The 15106-nt window shown below is 37.0% G+C and overlaps 1 protein-coding gene across 1 annotated transcript in view; it reads right to left on the bottom strand.

Annotated features, from left to right (window-relative positions):
- MYO10 (myosin X) overlaps nt 1-15106 on the bottom strand; it is a 266909-nt gene that overhangs the window by 17809 nt on the left and 233994 nt on the right. The window contains exons 27-33 of the mRNA XM_069101406.1: nt 13204-13447; nt 10915-11010; nt 7675-7768; nt 5907-5962; nt 2145-2287; nt 1678-1872; nt 293-450 (exon numbers count right to left, since the gene is read on the bottom strand). Of these exons, the coding sequence (XP_068957507.1) occupies nt 293-450; nt 1678-1872; nt 2145-2287; nt 5907-5962; nt 7675-7768; nt 10915-11010; nt 13204-13447 (986 nt within the window). The remainder of the gene's footprint in view (nt 1-292; nt 451-1677; nt 1873-2144; nt 2288-5906; nt 5963-7674; nt 7769-10914; nt 11011-13203; nt 13448-15106) is intronic.

The following is a 15106-nucleotide window of genomic DNA, read 5'->3' as shown; positions in this document are numbered from 1 at the left end:
AAAATTTTACACCATGTTAGAGCAGATCTCATCCTCTGATAGCTCTCAATGTTCAAATCTCCAAAGTACACTAATTCAAGTCTATGTGCAGTCTATCTTGTCTCAAGTGTATAGACTGTTAGCTGAAAGATGGAAATTCAGATAAAAATTATTTTCATTTTCTTCTTCAATCAATCCATCCATTCTAATGTTTCTGGTCAGAGACCAGGAGCTGAGCACCAAGTGTAGCTCTGGAGCCTTTATACCACTGAGTAAGAACATAAACAAAAGTCCTGCTGTGCGGTTGTCTTACCTTGATATCCTGGATCAGCTGCTGGGTAGGAGTGTCAATTGGAGCTTTGGTCTCAGTCACATTTTGTATGGCGCTGGACCACCGGGTGGCCTCGTTGAGCAGTTTGGTGTAGAGTCGGTAACAGTGCTTTCTTCCATACACAGTGACATTCCAATAGCCTGAAGTACCAGTGAACACAAAATTACAAACCTCTCTGAACCAAGGAGTCTGCCTTGAGTTAATACTTTTTTGGGAAAGCCATCATCACAAATGTGATTAAGGCTCCTACTCCTCCCTCTAAAAGTGATGCTCTTGGGAACACTGTGACAACTCTTCCCTTGGGTTGTTAGATGTAGGCTTTATATAACAAGTACAGACTCCCTCCAATTTCTCATTCCTTTCCCTTAGTCACACTTTAATAAATAAATGAACACGCCAGGAAAGTTTGTATGTATGGATGCTCCTTAAGCCTTTTTTTTCCTCTTCCCTTCCCACTCTTTAAAACTGTACTCTTGAATTTAAGACAAAAAGAATGAAAAGAAAAAAAGACTAATAATTAAAAATGAACAAAACAAGAAAGGCTACCAACCCTCTTCCCCAAACCCAATCTATTAGAAACAGAAAAGGTTTCTTCTGGATACACTGATGCACCTTCCTCTTCACTGACAGTAGGGGCTGTACTGGCTTCATGCTGCCATGTACTGCTGATTATAATGCCATACATTTTTAATGAAGATGAAAGAATAAACACAAGAACAGAGATGATGAAATCTCACTGCATCTGTAAGATAATCTGCAAACTCTGCCATGTCAATTTTTCCTCCTCTGACTAAAAACTAGAACACCTACAACCAACGGATCCCTGAAGACAGGTAGTACTTGTTGTATCCTTAGTTCTCTAGTGGAAAAAAAAAGACTTAACTGCAATTCTGTAATTAAATAATTACATGGCCACGGCAACGTATGGAACGCCATGTATTCCTTACATAATATAACATGTAAGAAACTGAATGTACACTGAGCCCATCCTACCAGGCATGGTATAACCAAAGAAAAACTGCCAAGATTTGCCTCAAAACAGCACACATTCTTCACATCACTCTGTTAACTTAAAATCAATTACATATTAGATACATCTAGGGGCATATATCAACAGGCATAATAATCATAACTGATGCTTATGGGGAGTGTTTAGAATTTTCAAATCTCACAAAAACCTCATCTGCTCTTTTTCCTGCCCTTACTTCACTGAACTCCATTCATTGTGAACTTTTCCACAGCTCAGACAAATCAAAAACAAAGACAAATCAAATGTATTTCAGATTTATTTATATATATGTATTTTGAATCCTATTTATAGTCATGATAGTTTTAATGAGAGGTCAAAATGTAAATGAACCAGTTACCTGTTTCTTTGAAGATTTTTTCATCAGGTGGGACAACAGAACAGAGACTATTCAGGACCAGGGTGCCCAGTTTCAGAGCATTCTTCTCTGAGCTTTTGTAATAGTCCAAGGAGTTGTGTGTTAGAACAAACCAACGCTTTTTCAGCTTGAGTGAAGATACCTTGGGGCTGTTTTTTACCTCCTTGTGTAACCATCCTTGTAAGAAAAAAATTATTTATGTAGTGAGAATTAAAGGCCTTTACAATCATACAAAATACATTAAGTACAAGTAAGGTGATATTCACACATAGTCACATTCCTATTTTATGGTTTAAAATTACTTTTTTGTTAATAACTTTTAAAAGACATAATAAAATGAGTGTCAAATTAACTTTTAAACAGTGTCACATCAAAACATTAGTATTAAAGAATACTCTTACAATGCACATGGTGCTTTGGGAAAAATTTTTGCAATCCATGATCATTACCTCTCACAATAAATTCTTGCCCCTCAACTCGGGTATCTCCTTTAGATCTCTGCAGCAAAGTTATCCAGTGGTGCATCTCCTCTGGTGTGTCGGCATTGCAGTGAAGAACTCGGTTAGCAGTGATGATCACAAATGAATTAGGCCTGTGCTCAGGGAAGAGAAAGTGGAAAAATCTATTAGCTCAAGTGTCAACATAACCTTTGTTTGAACCACAACTAAGATGACTCTTTCCTGGCTTACTAATCATAGGCATAAACATTACTGTGCTATTTGTATTTTATATTAAAGGAAACACTGCTCACTTCTGGAGCATTTATTTTAAGCCTGATTAACCTTTACACTTAGAGCAACACATTCTGAAGGTTCTGGGAAGGGAAAACACTTTTCAATGCAAAATTTTCCAAATGAAACCTTGGTTAGTTCTGGGAAAGCTAAATAAAGTGACTTTTGGGGAGGAAATGATGATTTTCCAGAGTCAACTTTTTCTCAGCTTCTACTAAGTTATATTATTGTGGATTAGCAATGTTACAGGAAAAAGTTAAGAAACTGAAATGGCTCAGTGTCTCTTCAAAGCATTCTACCAGGTATATTTCATATTAGCACTGGGAGGAGGACCAGTAAGAAGGGACACAATGACAGACAGCCTGCTTCTCCTGTTCTTTTCTGTTTGGGGTATTTTGACTCCTATAGGCCTATATTACTACTGACAGTCTCAGAATCTGTCCATTATGCCAGCAAATGAGTCTGGATTCAAGCAGTTTATATATTTTCATTAAGAAGACAGTTATTGCTTTAAAGACAGCAGTGTCTAGAGAAGTAGAAAATGAGATGCTGTGTTGTGTATATCCTAAATATACTCCATGACTACTAAATTACTGAAATATACAATTCCTTTTTTTTTCAATTTACTTTTTTACAATTTTTTAAAAACTCTTTTTACAATTTACTTTTGATTACTATTGATTTCCTCATGCAGGATTAGTATCTTAGTGGCAAAATGCTGCTGCTAAGAAAGCATCAAAAAGGGAAAGAAACATGATATTTCCAAATTTTTAAAGTGAAGAAATATGAAATAAGGGAATTGATTCCAAAATAAGATTTATAATACAAAAATTGCTTGAAATATCTGGATTAGTATTCAAAAAATAAAACACTTTGTTCAAATAAACACCCTGAATGTTTAAAATAATTGACTGAAACCTCCCTAAGTGAAAAGTGCCTCAGTGCATCTAGTGTCAGTGGTCAGTGAATATCTGTTGAATAAATGAGATCATACATTAAGGTCTATAAATTCAATTTAGTTTTTATGGAGCGCTAGGGACTATGTTAGGGCCCTTCCTTTAATTATAAAACTATAACATTTTTTAAAAGCACAGCAGATCTACTGTATTAGAATACAGTAAATGGGGGCGGCTAGGTGGCGTAGTAAGAGCGCCGGCCTGGAGTCGGGAGGACCCGGGATCAGTTCCGGCCTCAGATACTTAACACCCACACAAAATAACTGGCCGTGTAACCTTGGGCAAGTTACTTAACCCCAATTGCTTTAAAAAAAATATATATATATAGTAAATGCTAAAAGTTTAAAGGGGAGAATATGAACTGGAACAATGGGGATGATTTCATGAAAAGATGAAAATACTAGAGTGTAAAAACCCCACTAGGGAAGATCTGTCTTATTTCATCTTGGTATCTCCCCAATGTTAAGCACTATGCTCAGAACATAGCTTAACATATACCTGATAAATGCTGACTGAATTTGACTTGAAATTCAGTGTGGTGTAGAGGACAGAGTGGAACTCAAAGCCCAGAGAACTTTGTTTCAAGTCCTGTGTTCAAGACACATACAGGCTGGGTGACTGAGTAAGTTTCTCAAAGCTGAAGCCAACACTCTAAGGGAATGAGCTACAGAAAAGGGATCTTTGCTGGTAGAAGGAATTTCTTCAACCCCGAGCTCCCTATCCTGAACGTGATCTGAGGACAGGAGGAGGGGAACATTCCACAATGAGCAAACATACAAAATGGTTGAGAAAACTGTGATGGATAGCCTGGGCATAAGGATTTTAGTGGGGGAGCAGTGAGTGGGGGACAAGGCTGGATGAGGAGAGGAAGCCCCCATGTTGAAGGCTGCCACGATGCCAGTCCTCACATCTCAAAGAGGGCATTCCAATGTAATTCTTAAAGCCCTCTAAAAACATCTTGGTTGGTAATAAATTATAAAATAAATTCTAATTAAAGATATGTTCTTAGAAAAAATAATTTCATTTTATCTTATTTTTTTAATAGTTTTATTTCCTGAAATTTTATCTATGTACCTGTAATGGTAATATAAATTTGAAGATCTTCCCTGCCCCTTAGTAAGCCTAAGTTGAACTTGAGGGCCTTTCCTGATTTGAAAGTTACTCTGCCCCTAATAGGCTGCATGTGCTCGCCTAGAGTCTGTGGTGGGAGTCTTGTGATGTTCTCTGACCCTGGAGAGGGCAATCTATACCTCTGATGCAAGGTTTTGCTTTGGGGCTCACTTTGGGAAGAGTTGTATGATTTGGCCAGATGAGAATCTGGGCAGCTGTTGAGCCCCCTGACTTTGAAAACCCAGATATTGGTGCTTTTCTCTCTGGTGACTAACTAGAGGTATGGATGTAATGGTCAGACAGCTAGAAGCCCTGTCTGATGAACTATGTTATTTTCTCTTGTAACTTCTGTCTGTATTCTCTGAAGTTCAAGGTGCTGACTTTTCCCCCTGAACTAGGTAAATGACATATATGTTTGATTAATACCCTTTTTGAGTTGCTTTCCTTTAGAAAAGCAGATCTAGGAACCTGTGCTAGCAGCCATCCTGGGTATGCTAGGGTGTTTGCTGCTACAGTACCCTAAAAGAAAATTTCTAGGCAGTAGGGAAAAAAATGACCATAATGTAAAAACCCAGAGTATCTCCTCTAAAGAGTACTTTGGAGTTGATTTCAATTACACAAAGAATGTTATTTATTCCAAAGAAACTTTTTTTCTTTAAGGGGACTAGAAAAATATAGAGGCTGATGTCTCACTTTATATAAACCTATTTGTTCAGAAAAGTTTTTAAAAACTTATTGTTTAAGGCCAGCGTAGATGGAAAGGTGGGTCAGGGAAATTTAAAGCACTTATTTCTTCCACAGTGGTTTTCAGTGATTTAAAAATCCAAATTCAATTTTACTCATGCCCAAATGGAGATTATTTTACTTGCATGATATTGAAAATCTCTTTTTAGATTGCTCCTTCCCTAGTGTTTTCCTGTGAATCACAGAAGATTACTGCCTAATGACACAAGAAAGGAAGCAGTGGGCAGAACAGTGGCTCAGAGGCAAGTCTGAGTTTTGAGTCCTAGCTCACTGTAACAACGGACAAACCAGATCATCTCTACATCTCAGTTTCTTCACCTGTAGGACTGAGATAAGAATATTTATGCTACTGATCTCACAAGGTTATTGTGAGGAACATGCTTTGTGAACATGGAAATTCAAAAGAAGGGCAGCCCATTATTGTTCTGGACCCCAGGAAATTACTCTTTAGACCTTTTTGTTTTCAGGCAAGTCACATGTACTATATACTGACCTTGTATATGACATGTACTATATACTGACAATTTACTGACCTTATTTCATCACTGAGTGAGAAGAAAAACTGGTCATATATGGGGAAAAACTAAGACAGGAAAAAGGAAAGTATGTTTTCAAATTTATTAAGATTTTATGAAAATAAGATTAAAAAAAAGATAGTAGTTGAAATTACCTATCTGGGTTGTCAGAAGCACACACAGAATCAATCAATCCCACGTCCAAAGTGCCCTGCAAGGGAGTATGAGAGAGGGAATCAGTCAGGAAAACTAAAATTAAAGTACTGTAATAGTAATGGCATTTAAAGATTCCCCTGTATTGGCTTGGTTTTTGGTTTGATTGTGTTAAAACCCAGAGCCTGTTAATCCCACCTGTGGGATGGACTTGTTGCCGTGAAAAGAGAGTGCTGAACTGGGAGGAGTTGGTGACGTAGATTTGGAGAGACAGGAGAGAGGCAGAAGAACTTTTTGGAAGCAGCACCCTCGTGGAGGCAGAGAGAGACTGAGAGGATTACTGAGGGCCACTTTGAATTGCCCTGGACTTTTGAGACCTGCCAAGGACTGAGGAGACATGGCTGTTTTGCTGGTACTTTGTCTGTCTGTTTTGATGTTGTTTTGCCAGATTTGTCCACTGGTGAAAGACAGTCCTGTTGTTGAAGAAGTCCTGGAACCTAGCTGTTGGTTAAGAGCTACTGAGACTGTCCTGCAGACAGAGAGTGAATACTGTCCACTGGTGAAGGACGACAGTGCTGTTGTTGCAGGGGTCTGGGAACCTTTCTGTTGGTTCAGAGCTACTGAGACTGTCCTGCAGACAGAGAGTGAATACTGTCCACTGGTGAAGGACAGTGCTGTTGTTGCAGGAGTCTGGGAACCTTTCTGTTGGTTCTGAAGCCCTGAAGAAGGATTTTCTTGTTGTATGTTTACAGAAATCCTGGGAGAGGGTTTTGCTAATGTTTTCAGGGGTCCTAGGACTCTTCTGCAGACAGAGGATGAATTAATGAAGAGACTGGCAATGTATCTTGTGGCCTTGCTAAGCTTTGTCTCCCCATTCTGGTCTATCCTTTAAAGACCAAGTCAAATGCTGGCGGTCTGCTCCCCAAGATTTCCTTTCTACCCTACTGTAATGTAATGACATTACTATTACAAGTACCTACAGTAGTTTGTATATTTGAAATCATATGGCTCTTAGCAAAAACTTTAGAAAGATTTCCCTTTATCCTTTGTTAACTAAAAAATAAAAAGATCTCCCATTCAAGAGGCATTTTCATCTTCAGAAATCAGTCATAACCTCTGTTCAGAAGTAAACCCAGAGTGAAAGTCCTCTTCCCCAGGGAAAGAAATTCTGAAACTTTTTGAAGCTCATCCTTGCAATCTAGTCATGCTGATGAAGGGGAACTTCCTGATTAGCTTAAACTGCAGGTTTCCTTTACGAATAGTCAAAAATAATGAGGGTGGCTAGGTAGCACAGTGAATAGAGCACCAGGTTCAAATTTGGCCTCAAACACTTAACACAAAACTAGTGGTGTGACCTTGGGCAAGTCACTTAACCCCAATTGCCCTACCTTCCCCTCTCCAAAAAGCAAAAAAAAAAGAAAAAAAAAGGCTAATGGATTAGCATTGATTTCAGACATAGGGATAAAGGTCTTAAGTCCAGCGTCTCTGGAAAAAAAAAAGCTGTTACATGTTTTTCTGGTTCATTCTGTCTTTTTTCTTCTAAATGATTTTCTGGCCTTCAGTTCTACTTATCACCTGCTAGAGTTACGGGTCCATCACTAAAGATACTGATAAAGGAGTTTTACCATCTTTGTGTCATGTTATTAGCCCTTCATGTTCACTACATAAAAGATACTATTCTTAGTTTCTTTTATTTCCTCCCTAGCTTGATTACTTAGTACTCCTAACTTCCTCAACCTATGTTAGCTGCTAAGGAAACCTTTCACTCACCACTGCATTTTGTGGATTTGCTTGCTCATCATGCATTTCCCGAATCTCCTGGTCTGTGGATGCATGAACTTGACTCAGCACACTGAACCAGTGACTGTAAGAAGGAAAGAGTGGGTGTCATTTTTTAAAAAGAAAGGTAAAACCCTGAATTAAAAAAAAAAAGGCTGGCCTAGAAGTAACCTTTTGGAAGGGACCTCTGATTTCTACGTGATTATGTTACACAGAAAATCACAAGTGGCAACTTATGTTTTTTGGCTTGCTCAGGAGCAATTATCATCATAATCAATTGTTTTTAGGCCCCCACAGCAACAACTGTGGGAGGCTAAGAGAGCCCCCCTCCAAGATTATTTAATACAGCAAGAAATACACTTATAGAAAAAACAATACCTATGATGATGCTACATAATGTAGTAAACTTGGTAAAACATCTGTCAGTCATTCTACTGAAAATTCTTTTATCAAATACATTTACTGGATTGTTTTTTTTAAATGAGTATAAAAAGAACTGGCAACATAAATGGTTATTTGTGTAATATGTAAGGAAGGAATGGGGAAACAGCATCTTTTAAATGTTCAGAAATATTATTTCAGGAGAGCTATTTAGCAAAATTGTTATCACACACACATACTCTCTCTCTGTCTCTCTCTGTCTCTCTGTCTCTGTCTCTCTGTCTCTCTCTCTCTCTCCTTCCCAGGCCATGAGTTACCATCATATGACATGTTTCTAGTCAAGTGAGTCAAACTACATTTCCATAACAGAGCTAGAAATGTAAAGTTATTGAGTCAGAAAGCACATCCCTTATATCATGTTATAACACAAAAGTTCCTTATATCCAGGTTCAATTTTAAAATGTTTTTCCACTTAAATTATCATCAAAAGCAAAAAATGAAAGAAGCATAAGCCTTTCCTTCTGCCCTTTTACAGTACAGCAGAAAAGGAAAAAAGTATCTGAACTATGTGAATAATTATTTTTTAAGTGCCTTACAATTACTTTGTGCCATTAGGTAAGAGGCTGCAGGGTAATTAAAGGTACTCGGTAGAAATTATCTGTTGTGTCAAGACAAAAGGTATCAGTATATTAAAACCAAACTAAAAAATGGATATAAAGACAGGGACCCTTTTCCAAAACATTATCTAGTTTAATTTTTTTTTTTGGGGGGGGTGTAGGAAGAAGGACAAAAAGAGAAGATATTGACAAAACAAGTCAACAAATGGGCAGTGCCACCCAAGTGATATAGTCAGTGCCAAAAGAGTTTAAGGGAGTAAATTATATTTCTTCCTGGGAGATAAATTCATATATGTATATAAAAATACCAACAAATATGTAAATAAATGAGAAATACTAGCCATATACACATACAAAAAGAATGAAATATAAGCATCTTTATCAATATTTCCTAAAGGAAAGATTACCAAGAGCATAAAGTCTTGAAAGACATAAACTCTTAACAATAATTAGCTCAATGAATCTAACCAAGAGACAAAATTTCAAAATAACTGATTTGCGAAGCTCCAAATGCTTCTACATGTATGTAGGAAAGCATATAGGTATTTCAGTTTTAAGCAACTAGATGAATATTTTTAAATATGTGAGATGACAAAGGAACATATTGTTCTTTCATAGTCTTTAGACAAGACACTGTTCAAATTACCCACATTTCTTCCTCCTAATCAAATATAATTTGGGACTTGAAAAGTGCTGAACAACAACTATTCTATGCACCGGTCAGTGGAAGAAAGGAAGCACTTGGATGAAATACCCACAAGGTTAAATTTAGCTGATTCAATATGGTACAAAGCAAACAAGGAAGAGCTGCCAAGGGTAGGGGCTATAATTCCACTGAGAAGTTGTGGTCATTTTTGTTATCCACAAGAAACCACATGCAGTCTCCAGGGCCATGAAATGGAATTATAGGACCATAATTCCAAGTTTGTTTGCTTTTCTATTTTATGTATAATTTATGGATCTAACTGAAGTTAGAGTCTATTCCCATGGGAAGATTTTTTCCCCTGCTGTCTTTTCCCTTACTGCTGCTGCCATGGTGCTATGTCAACTCAAGATTTTTTTAAAAGGGCAAGTGGTAGGTAGGGTGAGGCCCTGAGAACTTGTCACACTTACTGAAATCATTTTCAAGCAAAGGGGAGAAAAAATGTAGGCCAGAAGACGTTATACTTGAGAATTATAAGTAAAAAGTTTTGGGACCTTTACTATCCAGGATCATAGTTGCTTCTAATGCAATTCAGAAAACAGCATGAAAGGATAGGACAATTCACTCCTAAACAGCAGCAATCATACTGCCTCATTCTTTGCCTTCAGAAAGCCTTTATTTTTAAATATTTAAAGCTCTTTCATAGAGATTATCTTGCTGGTTAAGTAGGAAGAGGTAAATGAAGAACAGAAGTCTTTGAGGATGGCAGGAGTTTTTCTGTGTCATGGACCCCTTTGGCAGTCTGGTCAAGCTTATGGATCCCTAACTCAGAATGTTTTTTAAAAAAATTATTTGTTTACTTTTAGTTTACAACATTCAGTTCCACAATCCCTTGAGTTTCAAATTTTTGCCCCCTCCCCGCCATGGTGGCATGCAATTAAATATAGGTTCAGAATGCTTTAAAATGCACAAAATAAAAGACACTATATTACTAAGGAAACCAGTTATTGTGATATATAATTATAAAAAGTATAACGGAAAAACCACGTTCATGAACACCAGGTTGACCCTGCTGGCATGTGCTAAGTCAGTCAGTGGTGGAGTCTAGACTTCTGCCTTTCAAAAGTCTAAGTGAGAAGGTTTTCTACTACTGTGGTCCTTGCACTACATTACAAACAACAACCTACTTTCTCATCTTTTCTATACTGCTGCATTAACATGAAAACAAGATGCTAAAATTCCCCATATTTATCATAATTTATATGTACTGTGTAAGTAAGTTAAATGTCCTTTTACAGTAATCCTTATCTTCCCCATTTGGAAACAAATCAAAGCTGCCCCCTGGCTCCATATCAAGATACAGAGTGGGTAGAGACCGCTTTCCTGCACGCCTCTGCCCAGCAAGGGTTTTCCCAGACATGAAGATTCATGTCTTTTGTCTCAAAGTGTTCATTTTCCTTAAGTCCAGTTAAATATTCACTCAACTAAACACACTTTTATATGACCATTAGAAAAAGTAATCTATATGATACCAATGATTCCAAATAAACAGGGATTTCATAGAAACAAAGCAATAATTCAGACTCTCACCTGGCATCTTCTGGGGATTCAGCAATTAGGTGGAACACTCTGTCAGCCATAATAATGTCTATTCCATTCTCTTTGCTGGTGTTATCTATGATCTCTCTGAAATGGAAAATATAATTGATTTTAAACCAGTAGCATTGCAATCTTAATAATATTTAATAAAAGGTAATTTAGGAAATTAGTTGGAAATGATAATTTCAAGAGAGATTTTATGTTTAGTCATGTTTATTTCTGACATCTTACAAGTAAAAATGACAAACACACAATTCATACTATGCTATATACAATGATGATTTTTAGGTACTGATTTGTTTCTAATACAGTGAGTGAAAGACATATATATATATATAATTCCATTCTGCTCCTATGGAAGGTGTAGGTGTTGTTGTTGAGGATTTGGAGCTATAATAAGGCAGCAAAATTTTTTATACTGCCTTAAGACCCCCTACCAAAGAACACAATACTACTCCATGCTTAATAAGGACATATACCTTAGCAAGAGGCTGTAAAGATGATAGAGGTGGTAATAGTAGTAGGAACAGTAGCAATAACAGCAGTAGTTAACATTACAGCACTTTAAGACTTATAAAATGCTTTACATATATGATCTCATATGATCTTTACAACCACCCTCTGAGGTACGGTCTATTATTATTACCATTTTACAGATGGGACAACTGAGCTTGATAGAGTATAAGTGACTTGCCCCAAATCACAAAGCTATTAAGTGTCTGAGACAGGAGTCAAACTTGGGTTTTGCTCCAAATCCAGTCCTTAGATACAACGTCAAGCTGCTTCAGGGTACAACTACAAAATCAGTCACGGGCAGGTCCTAAGCAAAACTGGGAAGTTGGTGTAAATTGTCTCTGGTTTCTTTCCATCTCTCTTTTCAGTCACTACTTCCTTGGTTACTTAGGTTCCCCTCAAGTGGAGAGGCTCTTTTCTTGTGATACTTACCCTCTGCTGAAACACTTAGCTTTCTATACTTCATTCCTTAGGACTGAGCTATCTATTTGACAAATTGCTAATAAATAAGATCATGATAAAAAAAAAAAACCTGATAAGGGGGCGGCTAGGTGGCGTAGTGAATAGAGCATTGGCTCTGGAATCAGGAGGATCTGAGTTCAAATCCGCTTCAGACTCTTAATACAAAAATACTAACTTTGTGACCTTGGGCAAGTCACTTAACCCCAATTGCCCTACCTTCCTCCCTCCAAAAAAGCAAAAAGAAAAATCTAAAAAAAATCCCCAACAAAACAAAACAAAAAAACCTGATGAGTTAATAGACACTGGTTACTCTGTCTAGATAACCATGTATGCATTTCAATAGAGGCCTTTTGGAAGCAATGACTTTATCTGAAGGAGTAACTTTAATGGTGGGATTTTCAGATATCAAGCAAGGCTGGAGACAATTTTTTTTCAAGTAGGCTGAACCTTGCTGTACCCCAGGCAACCTATTCTTACTAAAGCTAGAACTTATTAAATGGTTGGCTAAAGGAAAATCTTGCTTCCATCTGTAAAACCTTTCCTTGGGAAGCAGCATTTCCTTGTGGTAGAAATAGGGGCTCCACTTCTCTCCCCTTCAGGGAGAAAAATAGATGGTGATATAACAAGGTGGTGAGGGAGTCAAAGGACAACTCTGATCTCATATGGGAAGCAGAGGAAGAAAATGGATTTATTCTGAAAACGTCTCCAGGTTGTCAAGTTCCCCCTCAATCCGGCAATTAGCAGTCTGGCTTTTGGCAGTCAGGAGACTCTGAAAGTTATATGCTGAAGGGTGAAATTGTTAAAAGGAACCTCAACCAACTGTTCCACTTATTCAAACCATTATTTCAGAGTGCAACTAATTGTGCTTCCAATTGGCTAATTAGGAGTCCAACTGGCTAGCCTTTGTCTTTTAAATGAGAGCCAAATGGCTAATTGTGACTACAAAAAGGCTATTAAATATAGTTATTCACAGATGATATCTGCCTTCTACGGCTATCCATGGAAGTATAATGGGCTAAAGAGAACAGCAGGAGCCCTTAAATAAAGATCTAGTCCACTGCAGTAAGTTCAGTTTAAGAAATCATGCCCAAGTTTCTTTGAGAATTTTATAAGACTTAGAAGAATATTAAAAATCAGAATCACATGCATATCAGAGAATGCGACTGTTATTACTATTTACTTGATGCCCACCATGTACAATTGCCTAAGAACTTAAGGGAAAAAAAAAATAAAAGACTGTACTCATCAATAATGGCTTACATAACTTAGCAATGGTTCATGAAAAAAGTACGTTCAATAACATACTTGGCTGTCCGGACTTCAACTGTGCCTTTTAACTTTTCCTCGCTGTCATTTTCAAAGTACATCAGTTTCGATTGCCGGAGAACAAACCAGCGCTTCTTCCAGTTCCTCCTGGAGAGTGTGGATGATCCGCCACCTTTTTTGTGCAGCCAGCCTTGTTTAAGGGCCTCTTGCTTAGAACGGAACCACAAAAAGGTCTCATCCTTTAGGACACACCATCGACGTTTCCATGAGTTCATTAAGCCACCTGTTCTCCAAAAGGGCCAGAGATAAGTTAAGAAAAAATAAGAATAAAATAAACCTGGATTGTAAACATACTAGGCTGTGCTTTAAAAATAATAAGAGGTTCTTGTTGCAATTGAAGTCTTTTCTTTTTTTAAAAAATCATATACATAACTCTTCCTTAAACAAATCTGTGGTGAATCAAATAATAGCTTAGGAATGGGCAATCAAAAAATGGTATTGAGTTCAATTTCAGATTATGTAACCACAGGATACCAGGATTTCTGGAGAACTCAGACTGTTCTGGTATATGTTAAGTCTATACAGTGGGACCTCTGGAATCTCTCTTTCCTCTCTTAAGTGAGGACGAGAATGATGTTCAGTGCTTTTCAGTCGTGTATAACTCTTCATGAGCCCATTAGGGATTTTCTTGGCAAAGATACTGGAGTGCTTTGATTTTTCTTTCTCTAGTTCATTTTATAGATGTGAAAACTGAGACAAACAAGCTTAAGTGACTTGTCCAGGGTCTAACAGTCCAGTAAGTGTCTGCAGCTAGTTTTGAACTCAGAAAGATGAGTCTTCCTGACTCTAGGCCCAACATTCCATCCACTGTACCACACAGCTACTCTACCTGCCCTATGTACCTAGCTATACACACAGAATAACGTGAAAGAAGAGTTGAATTCTGTCAGAGAAACTGTTCCATACTTAAGAAAAATCTTTAAAGGCAGCATGGATTTTTGCATTAGTTCATTCTTAGTGCAAATCTCCACAGATTTAATGAATTGTCCCTGGAAAGACAGCTTTAAAGACATTTTTCAGATGCCCTCCCTGCTTTCTTCTTGAAAAAAATTACTTTCTGAGAAAGTTGGAATCAATGTTGAAATTTAGTAAAAAAATCTCTTATATAAACAAAACATACATCTGTAAATCTGTTTATCTTTGAAAAAGGACAAATGCTACCCTCAGAAAATTCTTCTAATTTATTAGGTAAATGACTTACGTTGCAAAACATGGCTTTTAGCAAAATCCAAGGGCAGATTTAATTAGTATTGATGCTACTTAGAACTCAATTATAGTTTGGATAGTCGGGAATAAAATATGGAGCTAAGATAAATTAGCTGAAACTTCTTTCAGATTTATATTTACACAGCAATTTAATATTTGTAAAGCCCTTTGCATACATAATGTTTTATTTTTTTGCTTCTTTATCCAAAGGGCCTAGCACAGGGCAGGAGCTTTACAAATAAATGCTTGTTTAACTGAGTCAACAACACAAAAATATTGTAACATCTATCCTAAAGAGATAATTCTATCTCAGTCCTATAGATTCTTCAAGCAAGAACAAGGGTAAGAGTTTTATGGCCAGTTTTCTTGATTGATTTTATTCAATGCACTGAAGAACTTTCCATTTGCAAAGTATAAGATAGCCACATTTGAATTTCTGGTAATGAAGGTTAACTGGTAATGTTAAGATTAAAATGTAAACATTTAAAGTACAAAATACACATAAAACTTAGAATCATAATGTTACTAACCTTTGTATTTCCCTTTTGCTAATTAACTACTTGTTTGCTCATTGTAACATAAACAAATAGCCATTTTTTAATATATTTCTTTAACATTCCTTCTTTGAAAAAGAAAGAAAGAAAGAAAGAAAGAAAGAAAGAAAGAAAGAAAGAAA

Source organism: Petaurus breviceps, unplaced genomic scaffold (genome assembly GCF_028583685.1).
Source record: "Petaurus breviceps papuanus isolate PSGF00001 unplaced genomic scaffold, PetGlider_PUasm1.0 47, whole genome shotgun sequence".
Taxonomy (NCBI): domain Eukaryota; kingdom Metazoa; phylum Chordata; class Mammalia; order Diprotodontia; family Petauridae; genus Petaurus; species Petaurus breviceps.
Note: the sequence above shows the minus strand (reverse complement) of the source record. Positions and strands in the feature narration are given on the sequence as shown.